At 41.2% G+C, this 27,430-nt stretch overlaps 1 protein-coding gene across 2 annotated transcripts; it reads left to right on the top strand.

Moving 5' to 3' along the window:
* The first annotated feature begins 6,922 nt into the window (after nt 1–6,922).
* Nucleotides 6,923–26,880, top strand: CALM1 (calmodulin 1). 2 transcript variants are annotated; one of them, XM_045014233.1, is made up of 6 exons: nt 6,923–6,945; nt 18,557–18,587; nt 20,058–20,201; nt 23,755–23,861; nt 25,333–25,468; nt 25,744–26,880. In XM_045014233.1, the coding sequence occupies exons 3-6, from the start codon at nt 20,132–20,134 to the stop codon at nt 25,770–25,772; spliced, it is 342 nt and encodes a 113-aa protein (XP_044870168.1). In that variant the 5' UTR covers nt 6,923–6,945; nt 18,557–18,587; nt 20,058–20,131; the 3' UTR covers nt 25,773–26,880. The 2 variants fall into 2 exon arrangements, with proteins under 2 accessions (XP_044870168.1, XP_044870167.1); XM_045014232.1 differs by lacking the exon at nt 6,923–6,945 and adding an exon at nt 14,457–14,648.
* Nucleotides 26,881–27,430: the final 550 nt, after the last annotated feature.

Genomic DNA, 27,430 nt, shown 5'->3' with positions numbered 1-27,430 from the left:
TCCAGTTATCATGTCCATTATTAATAGTTTCCTGGGTGTTCTTTCTTATCTTAACTAGTACAGACTTTTGTTTCCAGCCTGCTGATCCATTTACCTCCCTAATTCTGTTTCCCAAAATATAAGGCCTGACCCATGTTCAATTACTCATGATAGACTAGGCCTACATGAGGAAAGGGGCTTAGATATATATCTGCATAACCTGGTGCACCTGGCTGTTGAGCCAGAGGTAGGCACCTCCCTCAGAACATGTCTATGGGATCAGGCCCCATTGATGAGACACACATTCCCTTGCCTCATTTGAGAATTCTGCTTTGGGGCCTCCAGTTTAAGCGAGGGCTCTGTGTAGTTCATTAGCAGTGGGGTGGCAGGAGTGCTTAGGTTGCTTTGAAAATGCTGACCAGAGGAAAGTTAGGTGCCTAGAGAGGTTAAGCTGTACCTGAGCTATGACTTTTTAAATGTCAGAGGTGCCTACATGGTAGATTTAAAAATCTGGGGTAGAATTCCTCTATGATACTACTCAAGTCACATAAACCACATTTTTTCCACAGGTGGTCATTGTGTGTTCCTAATTTTCTGAGTGCTAACAGGATACCCTGGGGTCTGATTTGCAGATGTTCTGAGCACTCACAGCTGCAACTGACGTCAATGAAAGCTGTGCTTTGAACACAGAAAGAGCTACATAATGCTAAGTACTCTGAAAAAATCAGGTTCTAGGTGTCTCAAGTTGGTCAACCAAAATTAGTGGAAACTTTTTACCTTCATCTATCTGTAACTTGGTTCCCTATCTGTAAAATGGGAATAATACCCCCCACTCACCTCACAGGGGTGTCATGAAGATAAATTAATTAATGTTTGTAAAGCACTCTGTCTACTGAAGATGAGCACCATAGAAAAGCCCATGAGAAAATTAATAATTCTGTCTTCAGAACAGGGTTTGAATAGAGTGCAGTAAATAAGGCATGGGCCCACACATTGAACAATAAGGAGAAAACAAAACATGGAATAACTGCTCATTACATGGGTACTGTCCATCCTGTACAATGAATGAGACAGGGATCTTGTGGGAAAAAAACTGTCTGTGAGCATGTAATTAAAAACTCTCTCATAACACACATGCACAAGAGGACCAAATTAAGGTTGCACGGGCACTCTTAATTCTAGCATTTCCTAACTTTTGAGTGCTTGTCTTCAACTTTAATAATGTTCTAATGTAGTGAGTTTGTGTGTGTGGGCGGGGGGGGGGGGTTGCAAAAATACCATAGTTATTATATATAGATATGTACAATCACTATGAAAAAGCAGATACAAATAACTGGTCAAAATGCTGGAGCATCTTCCAGTGGAAAGAACACATCTGAAAGGGTAACAGCTATTTAACAAAGTATTCTCCTGATCCTAATAAAATAATGCTGTACCCTGTGTTTTGGTAGTACCTTTCATAGTCCAGAAGATGGCAGACCTGTATATATTAGTTTTCAGTGAGATAACCATTACAGTGAATATACATTGGTTGCTTTAAAACAGATGCTACATGTTATATGCAGTGGCTAATAATATCACCTTACTTAGGAAAAACTTTCCTTCAAATCAGAATATTTTTATGATGACACATTTGGAAATATAGAAACATGCAAATAAGAGTCCATTAAAAATTACTATCCATGGTGTTTTCTATGGTTACTAATGCTTTTGGAGCAGAATTACAGAGTATATTATTATTTGATAAAACCACCAGTGTTAATTATATAACTCAGTTAGGGATTATTTTAACTAAATCAGTGACCTATTTTTAATAAAGGAATAATTTACAATTATTTGTACTTACTCATCTTCAATAACCAAGTAAACTAACTCTTGCTTTACATATATTATTACAAAACAGCCATCATTTTTTTCCATCTTCAGAGCATTAGCGTTTTCCTTTCAAAACACATTTTTTTTATTCCTATTTGTTATGTAAAATGTATACAGATGTATTCAAGAGACTGCAGCAAAAAATAATTAATTTTAACCCCTAAAATGTACATGCTTATTTCCTCAATAAAATGTTATTTTATAAATACCTTTTCAGATTCAGTCTGACACTCATATACTTTGGTCATTGTATTGAATTCAGCATAATTACATTTTTATTAAAATGAATAATTTCTACTACACAAATCATTACTAGTACACAATTGTTCTTGAAGAAAGACATCACTTAGAAACAAGTTTCCCTATTATTTTATACCCTTAGATTCCTTCGTTTTAGACCCAAGTTTTTCAGATGTGATATTGCCAAGCGATGCTGTCATATTCCAAAAGGCCAAGTGAGAAAAGGAATGAGCTCATAATCTTGCTTTTATGTTTTATTTTACCAAACCTTGCTTCACCCATAAATGTTATAATTATAATTACACAGGCATATCATTTTCCAATAAAGGTTTCATTCTATTTGTTCCACTTGGCTGGCAGCTACAATGTGCTTAGATTCTTGCAAAATATTAGAGACAATTCTTCTGGGGAAAAAAATACAGTCAAAAGTGTTCATACCAGCAAAGCTGTGAAAAGGCAACCATGACAATTTAAAAATAAAAATACACTCTTATTTCATAGTGAGCAAAAGGAATACAAAAATTCCAAAATTATTTAACCTTAAAATGCTTACAGTAGAACACAATGAGCCTTGCATTCTGTACTTAGGCAAAACTCCCACAAAGTCAAGGAACTGGGCGGTCAGGACCCATGTTCCTATTCAATGTTCCAATTGACGCAGTAGGATTTTTCATATGCAAACATGCTTTTAATAATGTATTAGTGGTGAAGCCTCATTTAAAATATAACTTCCTACCTTGTTGTTCACAGACTTGTTGCTGACTCACCTTTCAACAACAGGATTCAGAAAGGGCAATAAAAGAGCCTCAAACAACAAAAATTACTTAAGTCTTTCAGTAAAATAAGCCTCTGTAAATTACTCCCATGTTTAGAGTCTTTCCTGTAGCTAGCTTTTGCAGACATGCCAACAAATTGTTGCTTATTTGAAGAAACTCCCATCATTTTGGATCAATTTTAAGGCAGCTTTTAAAGCATCTTCCTCTAATAATAAAGAATATTTTGCAGCATGTGTGTTTCAAATAGACATTTTTATTAGACTATGATTATAAAAAGTAGCTCATCTTTCTTTATTAAACATTTTTTAACCTCAAACTGTCACAGGTTGTCAGCCTTATTTTATAGCTTATTACGCAATATACAGCTATGCTTTCTAGCCAAAGCCAACAAGTTTGAGATTTTTAGATACTGTTGGGTGTCTTAAATGGCCATATAGCAAGTTCTCATTTGTTTGCAGTTTCAATTTGGATCTAATTTTGCAAAAGCTTCTCCCTGCGATGAAGATTTTTGCAGAGTGTTTCAATAGGATAGTCACAAGACTGTACATCTTTTGACTTCAGTGTACAGAGCCTCCCCTAACTTCCCATTCCCATTGCCACGGTCTGAAAACCACTTCAGCAAATGCTTGTTGGACCCACAGCAGCAGGGGAGTAAGAGAGATTTTAACGCCCCCATGTACAGCTCTTGGAGTTTAGGCAAGGGCGCGGTTAGACGAGAGGCTGTTCCTGTCTTTTGACTGCTTTCTAATTCAGAAGCTGAGTTTTTTGTTTTTTAAAGGGGGGGGGGGGAAGAGGACTAGGTCTGGAAGGAGAAAAGCTCCCTCCGGCCACACTTGAGCCCAGTGCCTACCACCGCTGCAAATATCAGACCAGGAGGCAGCAGCGGCAGTGCTCCAACGCAGGCTACTACTGCTGCTGCTGCTTGCTGGATCTGCACGCGCATCCTGCCTACAAAAGCGCGCACCGAGCCTGGCTCCCCGCGCGCGCCGCTCTGCAGCCGGCTCCCGCGTGCGAAGGGCGCCACAGCCCCGCCGCTCCGCGGTAGCCATTCACAGGAAAGCCAAGCCCCAGCACACTCACTTTCGAGCATCATTACTTGACGCATTGCAGGTGCAACGCAACCAATCAAGAGGCTCAGCTCTTCCCGACAAACCATTGCAGGGTCCCTTCGGCCAATCGGAGAGTCCTAGACAAAATGCTCCCCTCAGACGCATCAGCAGCTTTCAGTTACGTTATGCGTTGTGGCAGAGCGCGAGAGAGTGGTAACCCTCCGCCGGAGGATATAATCCCTGCTTTCAATTAATTCACGTGCGAGCGGATCGCTTCTTCCTGGTGCCAGGCTCGTTGTCAGGTCTGGCTTTCAAACCATTGCACCTGAGCGTGCATTTGCTTCCCTCCCCTCGGCTCTGTGGGAGCTGTGGAGTTGGCTGCATTTAAAAAAGCTCCAGGCAATGATCAGCCCGCATCGAGCGAGCATGTTTCAGTGCTTGGGGGCAGCGTCTCTGTATACAGCTCTTTTCTGCCACTCCAACAACAGCCATAAAGAAACCCCCTTGCAAAAACAGAAACCTTTTTCTGATGTCAAGGCACCCCCCCTACCCACACCCCCATGTAAATCCACTTCCAACAGTTTCAAGCCTCTTTATTTGCTGATTAGACACCGAGTTTCTGTTTCCTTGCAAAAGATGCTTCCCTTTTAATCTCATACAGAAGCTTTGGCAGGCTTAAATGCAATTTTGGGTAAGAAGGGAAAATGCTTGAGCTCAGCTATAAAGGAATGGGTGCCCCACTGTGGAGACAAAAGAGTCTGAAATTTGCCCCTGAAAATCTTGATCCAAGCAGAGTTTAAAAGGATGTTAGAGAAGTTCCATCTCTAGTACTGCCCAGTCATACAATTCCATTTGTTTGTAACAAAATTTGGGGCTGTTGGTTGTCCAGTGCATTTCTAATGTTAACTGTGCATCCTTTGGGGATGGTGGGAAGTATATATAATACTACTAGGTAATAAGGCATTCAGTCAGTGCTGGGTCTTAGCTTCTTGAGCAATTTAAGAGAAGGATCAGCCTGAGCCTAAGTCATGCCCAGTTTGGTTGTATTTCTAAAAGATATTTTTTAGCTCCAGCAGAAATTATGGGATTGATGTGAGACTCCCATGATAAAGTTCTACAGCCTGTGTTATGCAGGAGGTCAGACTAGGTTATCATAATGAACGCTTTAGAGAGCGTAGTGCAAAACCTCACTTTTAGCTAAAGTCTGTGTATCTGCATTACTATGTATCTGAAGATGAGAAAGCACAAGAAGAGACAAACTGAAGAAAAAGAGGAGAGGGACAGTATCCATGTTTAAAAGGCCTAACAACCCCATGATAAAAACAAAAGAGCATTTCAAGTCCTTTACCTTTTTGCTCATTCAGTGTTGAATTTTTGTTAACTTGTGTTTCCATTAAGGAGATTGGTGCCCTAACTGCACCTAAAATAGTTTACAGGGAAGGCAAGAGAGCAAAAGCAGAGTGGATGCCAAAGTGAAATAATCTAAGTACTGAGTTCTGACGCAAGGATAGGCCCAGAGCAGTGAAGAAAAGAGTGTGACCTGACTCTCCCTAACTGGAACATTTATCTCAGTACAGGCAAACACAAGACTAAACCGGAAGACTAACCAAACTAAACTAATCAGATTTATCTCTAATGCATACAAATCCCAGTCTTGATGCAATGCACCTTTGTGTTATGCTTGCACCCTGCAATACCATCACTGCTAACCTCAAGTCCAGAAATTAGCAGTAAATTTACTGAAAATAAGTGCCTCCTAAGCATATTTCCCACTTCTGCCACAATAGAAATAACAAGAAAATAGCCTTGTGGAGGGAATGGTCACACTGTTTGCCAGTGTGTGAGATGCCTGGATCATAGTTTAATTTTAGGCATTTCCTCAGTCCACAGAGGCTGAGACTTTGTCAGTCTCAGAATAAGGATATCAGGATAGAAATTTAGATGGAGATACAATAGCTATTGACAGCAACATCCACACAAAGAATTTGGGAAAATCAGCCAAACTGGGCTAGCTCTGTTTTTGCTGTTCCCAGACAGGACAGGAGTTTCTCTTTCTGTATGCAACCTCCGGAGCTGCAGAAGTGATCTGAGGTCCTCAAGTATGGGAAGGACTGAACGTCCTGAGGGTCACAATTATTATAGGAGACTAGACAGTGTACAAACTACAGTTCTCAAGGACGGGTACTTTTGGTTCCAAGCAATTAGAAAACCAGCTACTGGATTCTGAGGTGGACAAAGGAACTATTTAAATAGGGAGTTTAAAACTAGATTTTAGGAGGCTTCAGAGGTTTCTGTCATATCCAGTTTAGTCCTTTCTATTAAAGAGCCTCAAGTCTCAGAAGATTAAAGTGCTATGATTGCTAGATGCTGCCATCTCAGATAGGCAGGGGAGAGACAGGCTGGTGAAACTGAGGGAGATCTGGGTATTTTTTGACAGTTTCCCAATCTGATAATAGAGTTAGATGTTTCTGTGGCAGGTTGTTAGAAAATTTAGGGTTTGGTCAGTGTGCAGCCCTGGAGACTTTCCTGCTTGCTTGTAACTTTTTGTGGGGTCAGATACCATAAAATGGCTGCCCAGAGAAGTGGTATGATTACATAACTTTCTTCATGCACTTAGTACAACAGAATAAGTGAGGTACAGTAGGTCAGTTGTCTAGAACAGTGGTTTTCAAACTGCTGCTCGCGACCGAGTACTGGGTCGCAGAATGTAAGGCACTGGGTTACGGCGGCTCTGGTCAGCACTACCGACCGGGCCGTTAAAAGTCCTGCTGGCGATGCTGCCAGGCTAAGGCAGGCTAGTCGCTACCTGTTCTGACACCGTGCTGCGCCCTGGAAGCAGCAGGTCCGGTTCCTAGGTGTGGGGGAGGGGGGACCATGGAGTTCAGCCCACTGCCCCTGCCCCAAGCACCAGCTCCACACTCCCATTGGCTGGTTTTCAGCCAATGAGAGCTGGACCTGCTGCTGGCTGCTTCTGGGGCAGGAAGCCTTAGCACCCCTGCTGTGCTGCTGATTGGGAACTGCTTGAGGTAAGCCTGTGCTCCAATCCTGTACCCCAATCCCCTGCCCTGAGCCTCCTCCTGTATCCCAAACCCCTCATCTCTGGCTCCACCCTGACCCCTCCCACACCCCAACCCCCTGCCCAGAGCCCCCTCCTGTATCCCAAACCCCTCATCTCTGGCTCCACCCTGACCCCTCCCACACCCCAACCCCCTGCCCAGAGCCCCCTCCACATCCTAAACCCTTCATTCCTGGCCCCACCCCACCCCACCCCCTGCCACACCCAAACTCTTCATCCCCAGCTCAGTTGGGTCACAGGCATCAACAATTTTCTTCAACTGGGTTGCTAGGAAAATTTTTTTGAAACCACTAGTTTAGATCAAAGAATTTAACTTCCAGCATCACTAATTTAGAACACACACACATATAATGTAGTTCATCTCAGGCCTGTACAACAGTATGGCAGATTGGAGCATTTGCCTCATGGTTTCTTATCCCAAGAACTATTGATGTGGTTTTGTGCAAATTGTGATAGAAACACCTTATTTGTTAGAGATAGAGGGACAGATCCTCAGCTGGTGTGAATTGTCATAGCTCTATTGATTTCAATGAAGGAAGCTGTGACAATTCACACTAGCTGAGGATTTGCTGCCCTAGAGATTACACTTCTAATTTAAAATTGGTATTCACTGAAATGTATATGCCATGTTGTTAGATGTTCTCTTATGTTTCTTAGCTTCTATGTTTGTTAGCCCTTTTCTCTTATGTTTCTTAGCGTCTATGTTAGCTCTTCCTCTCTACTTTTCAGAAAAGAATAGAACTCAGAGTTACTATAGAATTGGAACACAAGTTGAGGAGAGCAACAGGTCTGGCCACTGGGATCAATATCTGTGGATTTCTGATGCCTGTGTTGTTCACCTCCATGTCATGCCTATTAATTGAGTTCTGAATTGCTATCAAAGCATCACAAACAAGCACAATATGAAAAGGCTTTTTCATTTATGTTTGTATGATATTGGGGCCTTTCATTCATGTACTATTACTTACACCTGCCATTATCCCCACTAAAGTCAGTGAGAGCTATAGCATCTATTTTTTCAGCAGAACTTATCATTAAATTCAGCTGGATCTATATCTCCCAATTTGGCCAGATGGGAATACTCAGATGAATAAGGATCACTTGTGTGAGAAATGGGTTGCAAAAAAATGCTAACAAAAAACTTTTAAGGATTTCCACAGTTAAAAAAAAATACTCTCTCAGTTAACTTTGAAGTTTTTTTCTTATTTCAGTGTTGATTAATGGAAACAGAAATGAATAAGAAATAGAGTAGAACTAACTAATTACTCTTGCTCTGCAACTTGTTTTTGGAACTTTAAATTCTGAAATTATTTATTTGTCATTATGTACTAGGTTATTTTAAATTACAAACTGTTTAAAATGTCTTGCTAACAGCTACAATGGTTCAGCTTTTATAAATTGGTTACAGCACAGAAATTTGAAAGTACAAAGTAAACAAGTTTGCGGGCTCACTAAAGTTTCTGATGTGTTCTTGAGAGAGGAGATGACACAAAACTATCCTCAAAATGTAATTTGACAATCTTTTTTTGGTTGTTTATATGGTATCCATATACTATAATTTTGTGTGGTTCATAGCTACAAAAGTTAAAAACTAAAATTTTCAATAGTTGGAGTGAATGCTGTCTTATGCATCTTTTTATGTAAAATATTTTTAAATAGTCTGTGGTAAAACACTTAATTTTCTTTGACAGGTTTATTACTTATAATGGTTCTCAGGGAATCTGATCTGAATGAATTTAAGCTAACAGTAAAGTAGCCTGCCCTCTGAAATACCAAGTGTGTTTAACAGTGTTACCTTATGGAAATGTGAGATATATAGTTAATAACAAGATACAAATTCTGCCTTCCTCTGTTTGGTTTCTAAATTATAATTAATACTATTTGGTATCCAGTCTCACCACCAAGAAGAAAAATGTAAATCAGCATTTAAAGAAATATGATTCAATAGCAGATTCACATGTTTGTAGCATTAATTGGTTTTTGATGGTTGTGAAGGCTGACTCTTGCATTATAAGCCCTTGTTTTCCGTGCTTCTGGGAATTTTCGATACATGATCCCAGACATAAAGTGAGGGTTTGTTTTTTTTCTCAAGTTAGAGCAAAATCTGTTCACCCAATTTAACTGTAGAAGAGTAAAAAATATTTCTGTTCAAAAAGACTGTAACCCTAAACCTGTGAAAACGTATACGTGTACTTAGCCGTGAAAACGTATACATGTACTTAGCTGTGTGTATGTGAATATTTCCGTAACTGCCACATGCATATCTTTGGATTAGGGCCTTTCAGTGCTATTAGCATAAACAGTAAATCAAAAATGCCTGAGATTTACAAGATGAAATTTTCTAAGTAGTTAGTCCTCAGTGAGGTCAATTTACACAGCAATACACACAAACATACAATAATTTAAATTAGTCAACTGCTTGAAACTGTATTTTTTTAATCAGTTTTACACATGTGCACTCACTTTAGAATGTCTTATGGGACTAAATACTGCATAATAACAATCTTCATCAGTTTCTATTTACAAAACTTTGTGCTGTTATTTCCTTGTGAAGATCTATAATTGCACATACTTTTTTCCTATGCAACAGTGTGGGTATACGGGGAAATAATCAGAGATATGAGTGTGTTAGGTTTAATTTTTTTTTAAATCTTTTCCTTAACTTTAATGGGAATTGGGTGCCTAGATCTCTTAGCTTTGAAACTCTGAGCTGTATTCAATATTAAGAATGTAGTGATCCCAGCTATACTATCAGATATGTCCATGCAACTCCAGTTGACTTTAAAGGATGCTGAATGGTTTTCTCTTCAACAAATTCAAACCTAGTGTGCAAAAGTGCAACTTAATTGATATTAGTGAATTTACATTAGTGAATACAGGAGTTAATTTGAATGCATGGCCCCAATCCCACAAACATTAATGCACATGGTTATCTTTGAGTATGTAAATAATTCCATTGACTTCAGTAGGACAACTCATATGGTTAAAGTTCTATTCTATATAGGTTCTTATGCCATGCACATTGTCATAGTATCTGAGTGCCTTTCAGTAGTGAATTAAGCAACATGACTAACATCTGTCACATATTTGTTCCCTCACCGTCTCCCCAGGGGAAGTAGTGTGTGCAGTGGAATGTTTTGGTTTGGATTTTTAAAAATAATATATACTATGTTTTGCTAGATGCTTATGTTAGAGAAGGCAACATCAAAGAAAGGAGCCTTGCACTTAGAGCGGAAGGTGCTGAGGTTTCTGATGGTCCTTAGTTCCTGTGGGAGTCCATTCCACAGGCCTGGGCTACACTGGGGGAGAATTGATCTAAGATACGCAACTTCAGCTACGAGAATAGCATAGCTGAAGTCAACGTATCTTAGATCGACTTAGAATTACTTACTTCGCGTCCTCGTGGCGCAGGATAAACGGCCGCTCCCCCGTCGACTTTGCTTCCGCCTCTTGCTGAGCTGGAGTTCAGCAGTCAATGGGAGAGCATTCAGGGATTGATTTATCGTGTGTAGTGTAGACATGATAAATTGATCCCCAATAGATCGATCACTACCCGCCAATCTGGCGGGTAGTGTAGACATACTCACAGTCTTGGCCCAGTCCCTGAGAAAGTAGTCTTCACAGGAGCAGATCTAAAATTGTAATCTTATTGTTATAGTAAGTCAATTTTAAATAATATTATAAGAAATACTATAGATTCAGAATTGTCTGTTACAATGACTAGTATAGCTACAGTAATAGTTTGCTAATATTACAAATTAAACCTTTTTAATCAGCAAAAGTATTAGATAATTAAATCATGTAGTAATAATAATTTAAAACAGCAAACATTGCCCAGTCATAAATAGTTTATTCATTATAACAGTCATGGCCTACCTTACTGTCCAGAGCAAAAAAACTAATAGCCGTGGGGTACTAAGTTATATAGTTCTAGCACAAACATTGCCTGACTTACTGACCCAATCCAGCTCCCATTGCAGGTAATGGAAAGACTCCCTTCGGCTTCCATTGGAGTTGGATCAGTTTATATGCAAGATCTTGGGCAAGTCATTTGAGCTTCTTGTATGTTAGTCAAACTAGGGAATAATCCTGCATTACTTGCATGCCCAAACTCTGAGTAAGTTTTAGATGCACAAGGAATACAGGATCAAGACTTAGTTGTACACTAGCTGTACAATCGGGTAAAAGCAAATTTGCAAGGACTAGACAGATGTTAGGGCTTAGAGTAGTTTTTTCTACACTAAATAAGTGTCATCGCCCACTCCAAAAAATATAACACATAATATAGCATGGAAAATGCTAATAATATCAAAGTAACAAAATATTAATATTCTGCTTTGTTTACATTTATCATTGCCAGGATGAAATAACATGGCAATTTAGGAAATATGTATTTCCATTTAGTAAGAACGTTATTTTGAGGCATTAACATTGCAAGATTTTCAAGTACAGAATCATGCAATTTTGCAGAAACTATTACAGATCAGAACTGACTCTTGATTATCAGAATTGAAGCTATTCTATCCTAAAGTAAAATGAGACACCTGTATTAAAAATACACAAATGGAACTTTTTTTAAAATGCTATTTTATTATAAACTGGTATATATAACATACATATTTAGTATAAGCAGCCATGAACAAGGTAAAGATTTTAAAAAGTAAATTTATTAAATGAATTATGCATAAATATACAATAATCCTTCCTCTCCAAGTATTTTTATTTAATCTTTGGCAGGTGAGTATTTCTTTTAGTAGTATTTTACTATAGCATTTCTGAATTTCTTCATAGAAGTACTAAACATTATAATATTAATATTCTTTGAGATTATTTTCATTTTGTCTAATTCCATATATTCCACACACATTCCCTGATCGATGTGTACACCTCACTCCCATCACTTTTAATGGAGCTAAGTTTTTACGTCAATGGAGAACATACGTGCACATAAAAGGAAACTTTCAGATATGGGACTAAAGTTAGGCATCTACATTTATATTTAGGCAAATACACACATAGCCGGACTTTCAGAGATCTTAAGCATATCCTGCAACTATTAATTTCAAGCTCCCACGTTTCAAAATTTTTGCCAAAAACTGCAGGATTGGACTTAATATTTGACGTCAGAGGATAATCATGCAAATCCCTTAATCCAATATTTGAGTATGATTCTTGATTCAATAAATGAGAACTTTACCTGAGTAAGGACAGTATTTGTACATTAACATTCTTCTTTCAGACATCCTACAAGACTCATATATATCCGAGACTCACTTATTCAAGCAAAATATTTTCCAGCAGCCCAGGCCAATTGAAGATTCTGCTATGTATTATAGGAAGAATAAGGAAATAATAGCTTAAAATTGTTGCTCTAGATTTGTAAACAAAAGATTAGTGTTCAAATTTTTCCTCTGCAAGAAATAAAACTTTAGTGATTAGTAGTAAAAACATATTCTGCAGCTTAAGTGAAATCACCCACTATTTGTGGAATCTTTAGTTGCAAATGACTTTTGACACTATTTCCTATACTGCACCTTACAGGAATGTTACTAAAGTTTTGGGACCAAAATGTGACATATTAAATAGCTACTGTTGAATCTGTTGGGGAAAGTCTTCAAGCTCGTAAATATCTAAAGATTGTGTGTGCAAATCTACTGTTCCATTACATAGAAACTAACACATTAATAGATAACAAAAATGTGTTGTTAAACAGCCTGTTTTTGCCTTTATTTAAAACATTAGAAGTAAATGAGGTTTTTCAAAAAGAAAAGCAAAAATCAATAGGGAAAAATTGTATTTTAAGGCTTTTAGGAAGATATTACAAACAAATCAGAATTGAGACACTTATTGGAAGTATCGGACAGCCTCCTTTTAAAAGATGGGCCCAAACCTCAGATATAAAATCTTGAGCTATGAGAATGAATTCATATCTAGAGGGTACCTTTTAATTAATGGAACCAACATCCTAATTTAGATCGATCTCTATCTACTCTTAAGACTCCATACAGGTGCAGAATACATAGTGTGAATGCATATAAAATATGCATTATACCACATTAGGAAACAAACCACAAAAAATAGATGTAGGGCTAGTGCAGAGAAGCCATGCACTTTGGAATCAGGACATGACAGAATGGTGATGCCTCTTGTCTGTAGTACGTTGGACCTTTGTGGGGCAGGGATCCTAGTGCTAAATCAGTAGTAGACAATCCAATTCTGGGTCAGGACTTTATTGTGATCTAGTTGGGTTCTTGACAAAAAAAAAATATTGTTTTGAAATAGGGTGGCCAGATAGCAAGTGTGAAAAATCAGGACACAGGGTAAGGGGTAATAAGCACCTATATAAGAAAAGGCCCCAAGTATTGGGACTATCCCTATAAAATTGGGACATCTGGTTACTCTGTTTTGAAAAGAGGCAATCATAGACATGCCCACTCCCTGCCCCCCGGTTTTACCTTCCACTTCAAACTCCAGGTACAGCTGACCCCTTTTCATCAAATATTCCTAAAAAGTTTGTTTGAGAAATGTAAATTCCTGTCTGGACAGTCAGCCCTCTCCCAAGTTCCCTTTTCCTGCACATTGGACAGAGGGGAGGGGAGTAGTGGCAGACAGCAGTAATGCTGTTTGTTTCTTGTTTTTTTTAAATCCTATAATCCTCTCCACGTGTTAATTTTGTGAAGGAGGATCTTGAAGGTATGGTCTCAAGGGGGAAATCATTTTTTCCCCTTATATACCACTTTGTGCTATTCAGTGCATTTCAAAGGTGACACAGTTTTGCAGCTCTTTCCTTACCTGCTACACTTTGACTCAGTAGAGCACAGGTGAACAGATGGAAATGGCTAAAATCTAGGCATTGGCAAGTGTGTGCTCCCTGCCCCTCCTCCTCTCCACTAAACTATTGCAGTGGAGACTGGTGAGATTGGAAACAGGGATTAATAAAACAGCAGAGCACTAATTTACAGTATGGCACAAAGAAAGGGTTGAATGGGTGTCATATGAGCCCCTGTGAGCATCAAATAGGGGACTTCACAGTCTTCCCAGGATTGTGAAAACACTTTCACCTGCCTGACCATTCATTCTTTGCTGCCACCTGTATAATATGTCAAGTATGTGGCTCTTACCGCTGCTTCCATTGTGGGGCTTCTGATTGAGGGTTTGGGTAGCAAGGCACCTGCCATCCCCCAGGGTCTGCAGATGCCCAGGGCCCATCCTGGTGAAAGCTCATTCTATATCTGAGATAAATCAGGGCAATCCATCCCTAACCACTGGTAAGCATGTGCTGCACCCCTGGCAGGCAGCGTGCACTGCTGTCCCTGCACGGCGCCTGCTGGGGAGAGGGAAAGCCTGCCCCGCTTGCCAGCTGGGCTGGCAGAGGGGAGTGAGCCTGACGGGGCGGGGCTGAGCATGGGGGCAGGGCTGCCCGCTGCAGTCACTCTCACACAGGCAGAGGCTGGGAGGAGAGAGAGAGAGAGAGACGCTGCTCCGGCGGAGGGATACAGCCCTACATATATAGCAGGGAGGTGCAGGCTCACACCTACAGCATTTGTCAGGGGGGAGCCGCTCGGAGGAGGTAGCAGCCGCAGCAGCTCCTGCTCCTTTGCTTGAGCAGCCCGCGTAGCAGCAGCAACCCAACCCAACCACCCCCACGCAATGGTAGGTAGCTGGCGTGCACCGGCTGGTGGGGCTGACTTTGGAGCTGGCGGGGCCGGGGGGCCCGGACGCATCTGGATTTGCCATCGCAGTGGAGATGGCTGGCTTGGGACGGGCTGCTGCTGAGCTGCCTTGCCGTTGCGAGGGGCTGGGGCAGCCGCGTGGCGTTGGGTTTGGAGCCCGTCTTCCTCTGCTTGCCCACCCGCGCCGCGGTGGGGAATCGGGTGGGAGTTAAGCGGGCTCAGCGGCGGCAGCCCCTCTTCCTCCTCCCGGGCCCTAGCAGCGGGGTGAGTGAGCGGCGGGGGCTGCCGATCTTCTCCCCCGCACCCCGCCCATGTGAGGCGAGGCTGGGCAGCCGGGCAGAAGCCCGCAGACCCGCCTCCCCCCCCGGCTGCTTCCCTGCGCCGCGTGGCCGCTGTCCCTTGCATCGCCCAGCGATGGGACCTGCTGCCACTGGCTCTCCGCGCCCGGGCTGCTCGCTGGGGTGGGAGGGCGCCTCTCCCGCGGCGCGGCGGTGGGCTGGGGGCCGGGGCTGGCTAGGAAGCTGTCGCTCTCGTGGCTGCTGGCAGTGCCCGCTCCCGCCCCTTGCCAAGGGCTGGGGCCGGTCCCGCTGGGCCCCTGGGCGGGCTGGCTGGGATGGTGCCCCCGAGCCCGGAGCGGGCAGTGACTCTGCGCTGCAGTCCGGGGGGAGAGGAGTGGCTGAGCCGCCGCTAGGGCAGGAGGTGCGGGGCGCCCTGTGCCGCCGGCTACAGCGGCTGCTCGAGGGCTCTGCCCAGTGCCCCTGGATGGGAAGGGGCGGGTGCCGGACGTGGGTGTCCCCCTCCTTAGCGGGGCGGGGGACAGCAGGAGCTAGCGGGGCTTGGCTGGGGTGGGCGATGGCACCCCCGAGGCTCCCTGCTCCTCTCCCGCTCGGGCTGGGAATAGGGTTCCCGCGGGGGGCACTAGGGATGAAGATAACAATCCCAATTTCAGCACCAGCTGCACTGCGCAGGGTGGCTGGGGTAGGGGAGGCCAGGACTCTGCGGCTGCTGCGCTCTTACCCCCCAATCCTTAAACGCAGTAACGCCAAAATCCTTCGCAGGCTGCATTACATCATGTCTCCTCCTCTTCCTCGCCAGCCCCAGGAGGGTGAGACAGGGCCGCAGTGTGCGTCGTTTCCATTAGAAACTTTCCAGTTTCTGCCTGGGGTTAGTGGGAGGAGAGCAGCAGCTACAACACTGGAGCCTTTATCTTTCCGGAAGGGGCCTGGCTTCCTCACTGGAGACAGGACTCTGGATGCGCATGGGAACGGGTGGCTCCCGAGGAGTAGCTGCTTGGCTCCCTCAATGAGGAGTTTCAGGGGGACCTGGGAGCTGAAGAGGATGGGCAGGCGTCTGGAGCTGGCAGAGAGAATCACGCTCCTAACCAAAGGACGAAGAGGGGATATTGGACAATAGCGAGAGCAGCAGCTGCTTTTGCTTGGGGAGGGGGGAGCACTGCAGCAGTTGGTGGCTGCTGATCCCGTGGCTTGGTGTGCAGAGGTGCCTGTTGCGCTCTAAGAGAAGAGGTGCTCGCCTTACTTGGGTTTTCTTTCACACAGACCTGGATTTCTAACATCTGCACTATCCATGTTCACTTTAAAAGTGCATCACTTGTGCATAGACTAGGCTGTGGGGTCTGCCTCAGTTCAGTCTGCTCTGAACATCGGGTTGCTGGACTGCAGCCCTGGACTCTTAATGACACTGGGTTGAGAGATTCTCCCTTCCCTTCAGCTTTGGCTTCCCATAGGAGCTGTGAAAGCTGGGGTGCAGATTGCCAAATGTGATTGCGGGCTATGCTGGGTGTTCCCCACCACACCCCTTTCACTTCTCCCTTCCTGTTGGGGGAAGGCTGAGGTCACTGGGACAGGATTTTATGACTTGGCTGGGTGGGGTGATTTTTCTGGTGTTAGGTACCTTTGCCCTGGTAGCTAGGGTGATCAGACAGTGTTTGTGCCTGTTGCTTAGGAGGGTGAACTGGATGCCGTGCAAGGTCAGCTTTTAAAAGTAAACATAAATGCTGCTTGAAGACCAGAATATTGTCAGTTTCAAATTGGAGGGGCTTCAAACTGGTGCTGTGGATCTGAGTTTCTCTCTATTGAGGTGTGGCTCTATTTCCTGTTCTGCAGAGCATTGCTCGGATATGTCATGCTATGTAAATGACTTTTTCCGTTTCACTTAAAAGAGAATCTCTTTAGTGGGAGTAATACAGAGTGGGCCCTGGCCCACAAACCCTTTACAGTTATGTTTTAATATTCTTAAACACACACACAAACTACAGCTTAGTCCATATGAGGCTCCAATTAAATAATTCAGTAGAAATAATTTCTTCAATCACTATCCTTTTGTAAAATATCCATAAAAGTAGTCTAACTACAGATGGAAGTGCTTTAGGGGGGGGGTGTGTGTGTGTGTGTGTGTGTGTGTATATTATATATATATATATATATAATATACACACACACACACAACAACCTTTCAACCCTATCATCCAGAGACCAACAAAGCGTGTAACAAATATACAGCTTATTTCACACTAGCATTTGATACAATTTCTTCATAAAAAATAGCTACTTTACTGTAGCTAACTGCTCCTGACTTAAAATTATTGCTGTTTCCCAGGAGAAATTAGGAGCATCTTGGTATCCTTCCTAACTGATCAGTTAAACATTGTTATAATTTTATTTCTGAATTTGGTGTAAAAATGATTTTATTAAAATAATAGAGTTAAAAGCACAGGGTGCTAGGAAACCAAATATGATTAATCTGGTACCACACCATCCTCTAAAAATACTGAAACCAATTAAGTGGGGTTTTTCCTTTCCCCTAAAGGAAGATAATACAGGTCTACACAGTTGTTAGAACATAAGAACGGCCATACTGGTTCAAACCAAAAGTCCATCTAGCCCAGTATCCTGTCTTCCAACAATGGCCAATGCCAGGTGGGAATGAGCAGAACAGGTAATCACCATGTGATCCATCCCCTGTCGCTCATTCCCAGCTTCTGACAAACGGAGACTAGGGACACCATCCCTGTCCATCCTGGCTAATAGCCATTGATGGATCTATCCTCCATGAACTTATCTAGTTCCTTTTTGAAACCTGTTATATATTGTTCTCTGAACATATCGGCTGGAGAAAACAAAACACACTTTGAAGCTTTGTTTTTTGACCCCCCCCCCCCACTCTCCTCTCCCCCCAAAAAAGCTAAGGATAAAATGTCTTGTTTGGTTCCGTTGTGGGCCCAACAAAACACAAATGCAGTTACCTGCTGATTTCAGATGTATCGGTGGTCTCACAACATGGTATTTAATTATTGTAAATGGCATGAATCTAACACATTGTAGCTTAATGAAGACCTTTCATTGCATGGTGACATTGCTACCTAATGGAGCTGTTACTTTAGCTAAATGGCATAACAAATGAGATGCTGACAGAAAAGCATGTAATTCTAAGAACATGGCGGAAGTCCAGATCTTGCAATCATGGTAGTATCCTATCACAAGCTAAAAAACTGTGCTAGGTCAATATTGTGATGGATTATCTCCAGGAAACACTTTGGGTCATGTTGAATCACTAGGGGATTTCTGCTTTGTGCCTTAAACTTGGCCGTATTGGATTTCTCCATAAACTTGATTTGGCTATGGAATTCTTAACTAGTCCTAGAATGTGTAGTGTCTCTTTGCAGCATTAGCTATTCCACTGAGTCTTAGATGTTGCTGCACTCTATTGATGGGTGAAATCATTCTTCTGTGTATTGAGTACTCTTGGATTTCTGGGGTTGAAAGGTGCTGTATAAATGTAAACTTCCTTACAAAGTTTGTATTGCATCTCATGGCTTGACAGAGCTATAGGAAAACAGTTTTCTAAAATAACTTTCTACTCTTCATGTAGGCTGATCAGCTGACTGAAGAACAGATTGCTGGTAAGTATCCCAATTAAGAAAATTTGTGAGCCAAAGGAAACTAGTGAGCCAAAAGAAAGAATTGGTGAGCCAAAGGAGAGCCAACATCTCCTCTGAATGTTGGAAAATATCTCTAAAACACTGCTGGATATTCTCTCCTGAGCTTGAATATCAGTCGACAAGCAATATAGGCAATCTTCATTAAGTCTCTAAAAGTTCTGGCACATAATTGCTCTTCCCTCTTATTTCATTTGAGAAATTTGTATTTTAAAGAAGCTGAAGGAATGCTTCTTTGGATAATTAAGCCCCACCATCTAGGTCTGGTGTGACTTTTAAAAACAAATCTTATAGAAATATTTAAAATCCAGTTAATTCAAAACAGAGCTAAATAATCACTTCCAAAGTTTGGAGTCCAAACATTGCAACAGTAGACTCTTTCCTGAGATTGCAAGTGAAACTGAACCATGTGCACCCCACTTTACTTGCCACCATTTGCTTTCACAAGCCAAATCTTTAAAACTTTGTATTCTCTCTTGTGTTGGCAACATATGTAAGGAAACTTTTTTTTTTCCCCCCTCTTAAATCATCTCTAATCTAACACTGCCTTTCTAAATTAGAGGAAATGGTTAAGAGGGTAAAACATTGGGTCTAAACCAGGGGTCGGCAACCTTTCAGAAGTGGCGTGCCGAGTCTTCATTTATTCACTCTGATTTAAGGTTTTGCTTGCCAGTAATACATTTTAACCTTTTTAGAAGGTTTCTTTCTATAAGTCTGTAATATATAACTAAACTATTGTTGTATGTAAAGTAAATAAGGTTTTTAAAATGTTTAAGAAGCTTCATTTAAAATTAAATTAAAATGCAGAGCTCCCCCCGGACCAGTGGCCAGGACCCAGGCAGTGTGAGTGCCACTGAAAATCAGCTCGCATGCTGCCTTTGGCATACGTGCCATAGGTTGCCTACCCCTGGTCTAAACTTTTGGGAGCCTATTTAATTTAATTGTTGCTCACTATTATGTTAGTAAATCAAAAATAACTGATAAATGAAAAGGTTCTCTGTCAGGGATGTCTGGCTAACTCCCTTGTTTCTCTAATCTTTGCTCAGAGTATTGTCCACAAACTATTTGAAACACTGGGTTCTTCATTACTCACTCCCCCACAAATAAGTGCTGTTGATGAGAAATGGACTTGACCCAACTGGGTAACTCGTAAACAGGGTAGCATGTGCTTATCCAAAACTCGCACAGCCTGATGTAACGTACAAGCTAGGGAGTGTGGTTAGAGGGCAGTGGCTTGCACTTGTGATACATTTTTCAGAAAATACAAGTCTAAAGTATTAAAACACTAGTCTTCTAGTATAGACTGCAGACAAAGTGCATTTTTAAATCCTGTGGCATGGACGTTGGGATCAATCTTCTGTCACTAAACGTATTATTTTGGTACTGTTTGGTGGTGGTCATAGTATTTAATAATGGGGCTGTTTCTGTCTTCAGAGTTCAAGGAAGCTTTCTCCCTATTTGACAAAGATGGTGATGGCACCATCACAACAAAAGAGCTTGGGACTGTCATGAGGTCATTGGGTCAAAACCCAACAGAAGCAGAATTACAGGATATGATCAACGAGGTAGATGCTGATGGTAAGTGTGGGGAAGATGCAGTTGGCAGTTTTTTACTCATGGTGAGTGTGCACACCCTACAAGCTTGGGTTTGAGCTGGGTAATACAGCCTCTCAAGTCCCCCTCTTTCCTTTGATAGTAATCCATTAAAATTTGGTCAAAAGCAGTGTAGGGTTTGGTTTTTTTAACTGTTCTCTACATAAAGCAACCATTTGATTTCATATTAAACTTAATATGAACATAGTTGTTACCATTAACTATACCAGTAGATATGTAAATATGGGATAGTCAGAGTCAAAATATAATACTGATAAGGGCTTCTGCATCTGTGTCCCGCTCACAGCTTCTATCCCAGGGTTCAGTCTCCTTCTGCATTACTTGGTGGGTTTTTTTTTCCACCTCTTCAATTGCTGCAAACTACAGTTCACTGGAGTACCAAGTAGCTTTTCCATATCTGTTCAGTGACCCATCCCATACTGGTCTCAGTGGCTAACCTAATCTTAATTTATTTTATATATTTTAATCCATTGTATTGGCCATGTATTAAAAACTGACTTCTTTCTTAAACTGGGTTAGGAATTAAGAATAAAACCTGGAGTTAGGCTTTGTTTATTAGACTGATAGGAAGTTATCTCACAAAAGGGGGGAAGCCTTCTCTTAGAGATTGACTTGGGTAAATGGATGCCAGAAAGGGTAACACCAGAATTGTGTTCAAAGCTTGCTTCAGATTCATGGATATGCAAAGGGAAGGTGCTTCATACTAGCTCTGTCATGGGAGGAAAATTTTAACTACAATGGTATTAACAGTATATTAGCAAATTCTTAGTGCCTCTGATAAGAGTATAAAGTGTATTGAAAGAGGAAGTGACTATTTGACCTTTGTGAAGAGACTCAAAATCAAAACCAAAACTACTTGTGAAGTGCAGGATACAATTACTTGCAAATTGCTTAGGGCACAAGTGTCCAGGAACCGCCTTCCATTTTTGGTTGCTGAGGCAATACTCTTGTAGTGTAATTATTAGTGACTTGTCTGATTCTTCTACTAAGTGTCATGAAATCTAGCCTGAAAATTGAATGAGTCTGAATCTCAGGGCTCCAATATAGTGAGCATATGCTATCCTTTTTATTAAATTTAACTTGTGCTGCTATTTGTAGTAGGATGATATGCTATAACCCCCTGCATTGGACACTTCTTTAAAGTAAATTCCAAGCTTTTATCTCTCTTTGGGGTGGCAATCAAATTAATTGACAGATTGTGCCAACCATTAAGAATCTTCCAAGAATTGAAAATAGGTAACTTTTCTTCTGTGACTTAAAAGTAAGCTTCAAAATCAATATAGCTGTGTACACACTATTGGCCCTCTAAAGGAATTACTGGACACTAAAAAAAACTAGATTGGAAACGGTTAAAACAGCAACAGGGCTAATAAAACATGAGTGCAAACCTTGATCTAATAGATGTGCCACAGTAGGATGGCTTGACACAAGACTCTGAGTACCAACATTGGGGCAGACTGAGGAAATGGGGCACAAACCCCAAATTGGTTGTGAGTTCTATAGGTAGATTTCACCAACCAGTTATCAAGTGTAAACTTCTCAGGCATTAGAACAGCCTTAACATGTAGTCACAGATAGTCGCCTTGGGTACTTCGATCTGTCTGGCCACCCAGGTAAGCTTACCTTTGTGATAGATGGTTCTTTACCCCAAAGATCACAGCAATATTCAGGTTACTCCCATTCCCAAATGACCAGTCATTTACCTCAGGTCAGTTGCACCTTAGATCTCACACCAAAGACAGTGCTTGTAGCAAATCCTATAATAAACTATCCTAAAGACTTATTAATAAGGAAATGAGTTATTTACAAGGTTAAGGCATGCATGCACACTCAAATGGGTTCCAATTTTGTTTCAAAAAAATAAAAAGCTGTAATAAGCAAGCTCTATTTGTCCTTGAGAGCTAACCCAGGCTAAACCCTGGGGATCTTTTGCTTATGCTTAGTAATCCTTGTCCCTCAGAGTCCAAACAACATAGAGATACAGTTCCTTCTTGTTAGGGATTTTTATTCCCTTTCCTCTTGTGCTTTGAGCTGCAAACTTCTCTGATGGAAAAAATTCTCCCTGCAGCTCCTCATGATCAACAAAAGTTGTGCAAGTGAGCAATCAACTAAGTCGCTTGTCCTCTTTGACACCAGATGAACTATTGTAGAATATATCAATGGTCCTTGCTTGTCGGGCATGATAAACACCTTCACATTTCACAGTAGCTAATGTTTCTCTCCTGTCTGGTGACTTGTTCAGTTAGATGCTCACGATGCAAATGCTCAAATATTGCCTTATAATATGGGATACAGATGTTTTAAGAGAGATTAGACTTCATTGAATGCTTTTAAATTGCTGCACGCATTAGAAACATTTGCTTTTTGTTTACTCTAATACCTATTTTAACAATACTGACACACATGAACCAGACTGATCTCACCTAGCCATTTGTCAATATTCCAGTGAGGCATGGGGACTTTGCATGAGTTGGCACCTGTTTTGCCAGCATCACAAGGCATGTCTCTAGTCACATTAAGCCACTTTTAACAGTAAATGGACATAGTCAAAATATAGCCCCAAAAACAAGATGTAGCCTCTACTGGACTTCAGATAGGCTGTTTGCTCTTTACTACACACCTTCTCAATTGCCTTTAATTGATAGCATTCCCTAGTATTCTGAGGTGTTCGGGATTTCCTGTAAATAGGAAAAGATGCCGTAATACGGGAAAAGGTGGGGTGGGGTGATGACTCTGCAGTGGCAGAGGAATACTTATTAGGCCATGTAGGTCTGGATTTTTGAGAGGTGCTGAAAAATTGCAGCTTCCCCAGATGCTCTTCACCTCTCAATCAGGTCCCTAAGGTCCACAGTTTCCAGAAGATTGATTGTAAGCTTGTTTCTAATTATAAGTAAGCATATATTATAGTACTTTAATTGTGTGGTTCACATTGTTTAAAGTCTTTGTATTGATTGCTGCTAAACATCCACTCTAGAATCTTTTTTTCCTTCTGGAGATCCAGATGCAATCTACCCCAGCAGATTAGGGTTTTAGCTCAATTGTCACTCTTATTCACTTCTTGGTCTTCAAAGTGAATATAAATGCATACACTGTCTGCAACTCAAAGTATCAGACTGAGTCTCATTAACACAATCCTCATCTAACATGGCACAGTAGGAGCAGACTCTTAATTACCTAGGATGGTGAACTGATGAATTCTGGGGTGTGTAGGTCTGGAGAGGAAGTAGCAGTCCATTCAATAGTCCTCATTACTGCCATAGTTTTAGTGGTTGCTTGAGCATTCTAGAGCTAAAAATGCTATATTAACAATTTAGGGGAAGAGACTGACTTAAGGGTGACAACTTACAAAGTTCTTGGAAGCCTCTATGGTTTTAGTATAAAAGTGGAAGGTAGCTTTTAAATACTTGATCAGTCATATGAGACTTGTCCCTTCCTAACTCTAAAGCTAGCTTTGGTATCAAGGAAATGATGGGACTCCTAAAGTACAGATCAATTTCTGTGTGGTTTTTTTTTTAAGGCAATGGTACTATTGATTTCCCTGAGTTCTTGACCATGATGGCCAGAAAAATGAAGGACACTGACAGCGAGGAAGAAATCCGTGAGGCATTCCGAGTCTTTGACAAGGTACTGCTAGAATCCAAAGCTGCAGACAGACTTTTTGAACAGTTTTTAATGACGAGCATCTTTCTCCCAGAATTGCCCTGTGCTTGCCTGGAAGGTGGGTATAAGCCCTTCTACCAGCAGCAGGAGGAAAACTTATTTTTGATATTATAGAGTCGGCTTGCTGAAACTGCTCCCCCAGGATAGTGGGGGTGTCAGACTCTTTCTTGCCGGAATCCCTGGTAGGCCTTCTCTCAGGAAATTGGAGTGATTAGACTTGTTACCTATTTCAGTATCAAAGGTGTCTCCACTTCCCCCAGCCTCATGACATAAGCAATGTACCTGAACACAGGTGCAGAGGGCTTTGCACACCTGTATGAAGACTTTTCATAAAGTTGAGATCACCTGTTCAACTTGTAATATGCATGAGGAGGTGAAGCTTAATAGCCTCTGTGTTCAGGTTGTTGGGTTTGAGGCTGCTTATGGGAAGCTTGTTATCAGAAGCAGAGCCTCTCCATTTTTCTCAAAGGACAGACATGAGCATCCTCTTCCCTCTACTTGACAGAGTTTTTTTTCCCCCCTTTGATTGTGTAAGATAACTATCTTAACATCTTTACAGATATCTTCACGTCACTAGACTTAACAGCACAGCCTTAAAGTGGCCATAGCTATTAAACTAGGTAATTACCTAAACCCAGATCTAGAACAGTTTTTCTCCACTAGCGCAAGTAATGGGGACACTGGAGAAGGCTGGCTTCAAGTCCACTTCTGCTATTCTAGATTCTGTACTGTGGCTTGTGGGTGGAGTTGGGATCATTTCTCAATGTGCTTTGTGTACTCTAGATCTTATTGCCCAGGAAGCCTCTCTAGGCAAACCAGCAGTTGGTTGAGGATGTGATGCTACAAGAGGTCAACTTGCTGCTCTTTCCTTCTGTTGGCAGGAGGAACTAAGTTATTGAACACACTGGGCTGACATACTGAAATTAAAGAAACCCAAATTGAAAGATAAATTACCATTCTGTTCTCCAGGGTACTGGAGACTTTCAGAAAGTGTCTGGAAACATTCAGAAATTCTAACAACCACAACTCCAAACTAGTATATATGATTCAAATGTAGGTGTGTGCTTACCTGGGTGAAAGAGTCAAAGATGTGTATTGAGGCATACAAAGACCTAATCAGGTAAGGCTACTTACCTGGTCCAAATAAGTATAGCAGACTTCACTTTTGTTCTGGAACACGCAGTCCTCATGTAATGCCTCCATCCTCTATGCTTTAGAAGGCATGGCTATAACATTCTCTGTGGTTGGATAAGATATACAGTGCACCAGGCCTTCAGGCTGGGTACTAGGTCACTGATGCATCAGGGCATCTGGGAGAATAAGTTCAAAGCCAATTACTGGAGACCTGAGTTTAATATAGAACAATCTCAGCTAGGCTTATGTTCCAGTCTTCTAAATTGTCATTTTCAACCCTGTGCAACTATCTTCCTCACAGGATGGCAATGGTTATATCAGTGCAGCAGAACTACGTCATGTTATGACAAACTTAGGAGAAAAGCTAACAGATGAAGAAGTAGATGAAATGATCAGAGAAGCAGATATCGATGGAGATGGACAAGTGAACTATGAAGGTAGGAAAAAGATGCTCTTGTTCTGTTTGTGAAATCACTTATAAACTTAAGTAAAGCTTGCTGGGTGCTATATAAACTTGGTAATTTTGGAGTTTGAATTACTCTAACGATTCACTAAACTGTCTATATTATTGAGTGAAAAGACTTGATCAGAGCACTCTGTTTAGATTTTTAGATGCACTGAAGGTTTATGCCAAGTGCAGTTAAGAGACTTCCTTGTGAAGTTAAAATTACTTTGAAGATACAAAAAGTCATGGTGGTTTTTATATTTTCAGAATTCGTACAGATGATGACTGCAAAATGAAGACCTCCTTTCACCTTTTTCCCTCCTCTAGAAGAATCAAATTGAATCTTTTACTTACCTCTTGCAAAAAATGTTCATTTATTCATTCTGTTTCTGTATAGCAAAACTGAATGTCAAAATACCTTCTGTCCACAAACTGCATGTAATGGTTGGTGGTCCTGCCCCAAAAGATCAAGTTAAACATCAGTTTTACAATATAAGTAACTGTACTACCTTTTAAAAATAAAAAAAAAAAAAGGAAGCACTTAGTGAACTCCTCAAAAGTTCCATTTGCTAATGACTATTACACTGTTTGGGCTGGCCAGTTTTTCATGCATGCAGCTTGACAATTGAGCACAGTCAAACATTTGTATTTAATTAAAAAAAAAAACCCTAAAAAAATCCACAATTTTGTCCAACTGTGGATTCTAATTCAATTTGTAGTGTAAATTGTCATAGCTGGTTTACTTCAAAATTGGTTAATACCTCAGGATGGTATGCAGCAAAAATGGTCAAAGGATGCAAAATTGAGAGGAAAATGCCCTAAAGGTTGAATGGTTCTCCTGTATGTAGCATTGTGCTCCACAAAAGATGATCTTAACTATGGGTGGCATGTCTGTTATAATATTGGTTTAACATTGTCTGCATTGCACTATAGTGAAACGGGTGTCAGGCTGTTACCGTTCACAAAATTTTTAAAAGAAACCTTCACCAAGGGAGCATCTTTGGACTCTCTCCTATTTTTAAAACCTTCTGTACCATGACTTGGAGCTGGCAGAGTAGCCTGTGGACTTCAGCACAACTATCAACATCGCTGTTCAAGCTATTACAGTTTGTCCATTCCAAGTTGTAAATGCTAGGTTTTTTTGTTTGTTTGTTTGTTTTCCAATAAAAGACCATTAACTTAAAGGTGGTGGTAAATGCTTTGTAAAGCTGACTTGTATATAAATTGAGACACTAAACCAAAAAAGCAGTAGGAAGGAAATGTTTTTATGAATGACTTGCTGCTAAATTATAATGCACATGTATGCAATAACTTATCCCATATCTCTTCTTCAAGATGGCAAGGACTGACCTTTTGTAACCCAAGACCTTTGCTATAAATAAATGAACTTGTGCTTGCCTTTCATATCATGACAATGTTAATTTAGTTGGTGTCAAACTAGTGTAATGCTGACTCTACAACTATCAGTGTAGACATAACACTTGATTTTACTAAAATGGAGTGCTGTCAGCCTAAGTGCTAGCAATAGGAATGACATGCAGGTGTCATCTTATATATATACTTTATTGAAATCTGTTTGAAAGCTTGGACAGCTCCATGGAGTCTAGGCTGTCTGACACTCAATTCCAAAACAAAACTGGGTGGACAGGGAGGAATTCAAGACTTAAGCTCCACAGAGGGGAAAGGGCAGAAGAACACTTGGGTGCACTCCAGTAAGCAAAGTGGGGCCAAAGGAACTAGTACGATCTTTTTTTGGAAGCTGGAACTGCTGACTTCTCAGATATTGCCACATCAATTTCACATGTCAAAAACAAGTTGGCACTACCCCTGCTCTGCATGTAGCAACAGTTCTTAGTCATTTCAGTTCTGCAAAGTGTCGTTCTCTATTCCTAAACTCCATTGTGCACAACTGTACATCAGCCATATCTGCACTGTACCAAGCTTTTTGTCTGAG

The sequence above is a fragment of the Mauremys mutica genome, chromosome 4 (genome assembly GCF_020497125.1).
Source record: "Mauremys mutica isolate MM-2020 ecotype Southern chromosome 4, ASM2049712v1, whole genome shotgun sequence".
Classification (NCBI taxonomy): Eukaryota; Metazoa; Chordata; order Testudines; family Geoemydidae; genus Mauremys; species Mauremys mutica.
This window is presented reverse-complemented; position numbering and strand designations above follow the sequence as displayed.

Excerpts from the sequence above, each read along its gene's own strand:
- CALM1 (XM_045014232.1), top strand. Across the intron at positions 23,862-25,332 it reads CATTCCGAGTCTTTGACAAG|GATGGCAATGGTTATATCAG; the intron begins GTACTGCTAGAA and ends TCTTCCTCACAG. Across the intron at positions 25,469-25,743 it reads TGGACAAGTGAACTATGAAG|AATTCGTACAGATGATGACT; the intron begins GTAGGAAAAAGA and ends TTATATTTTCAG.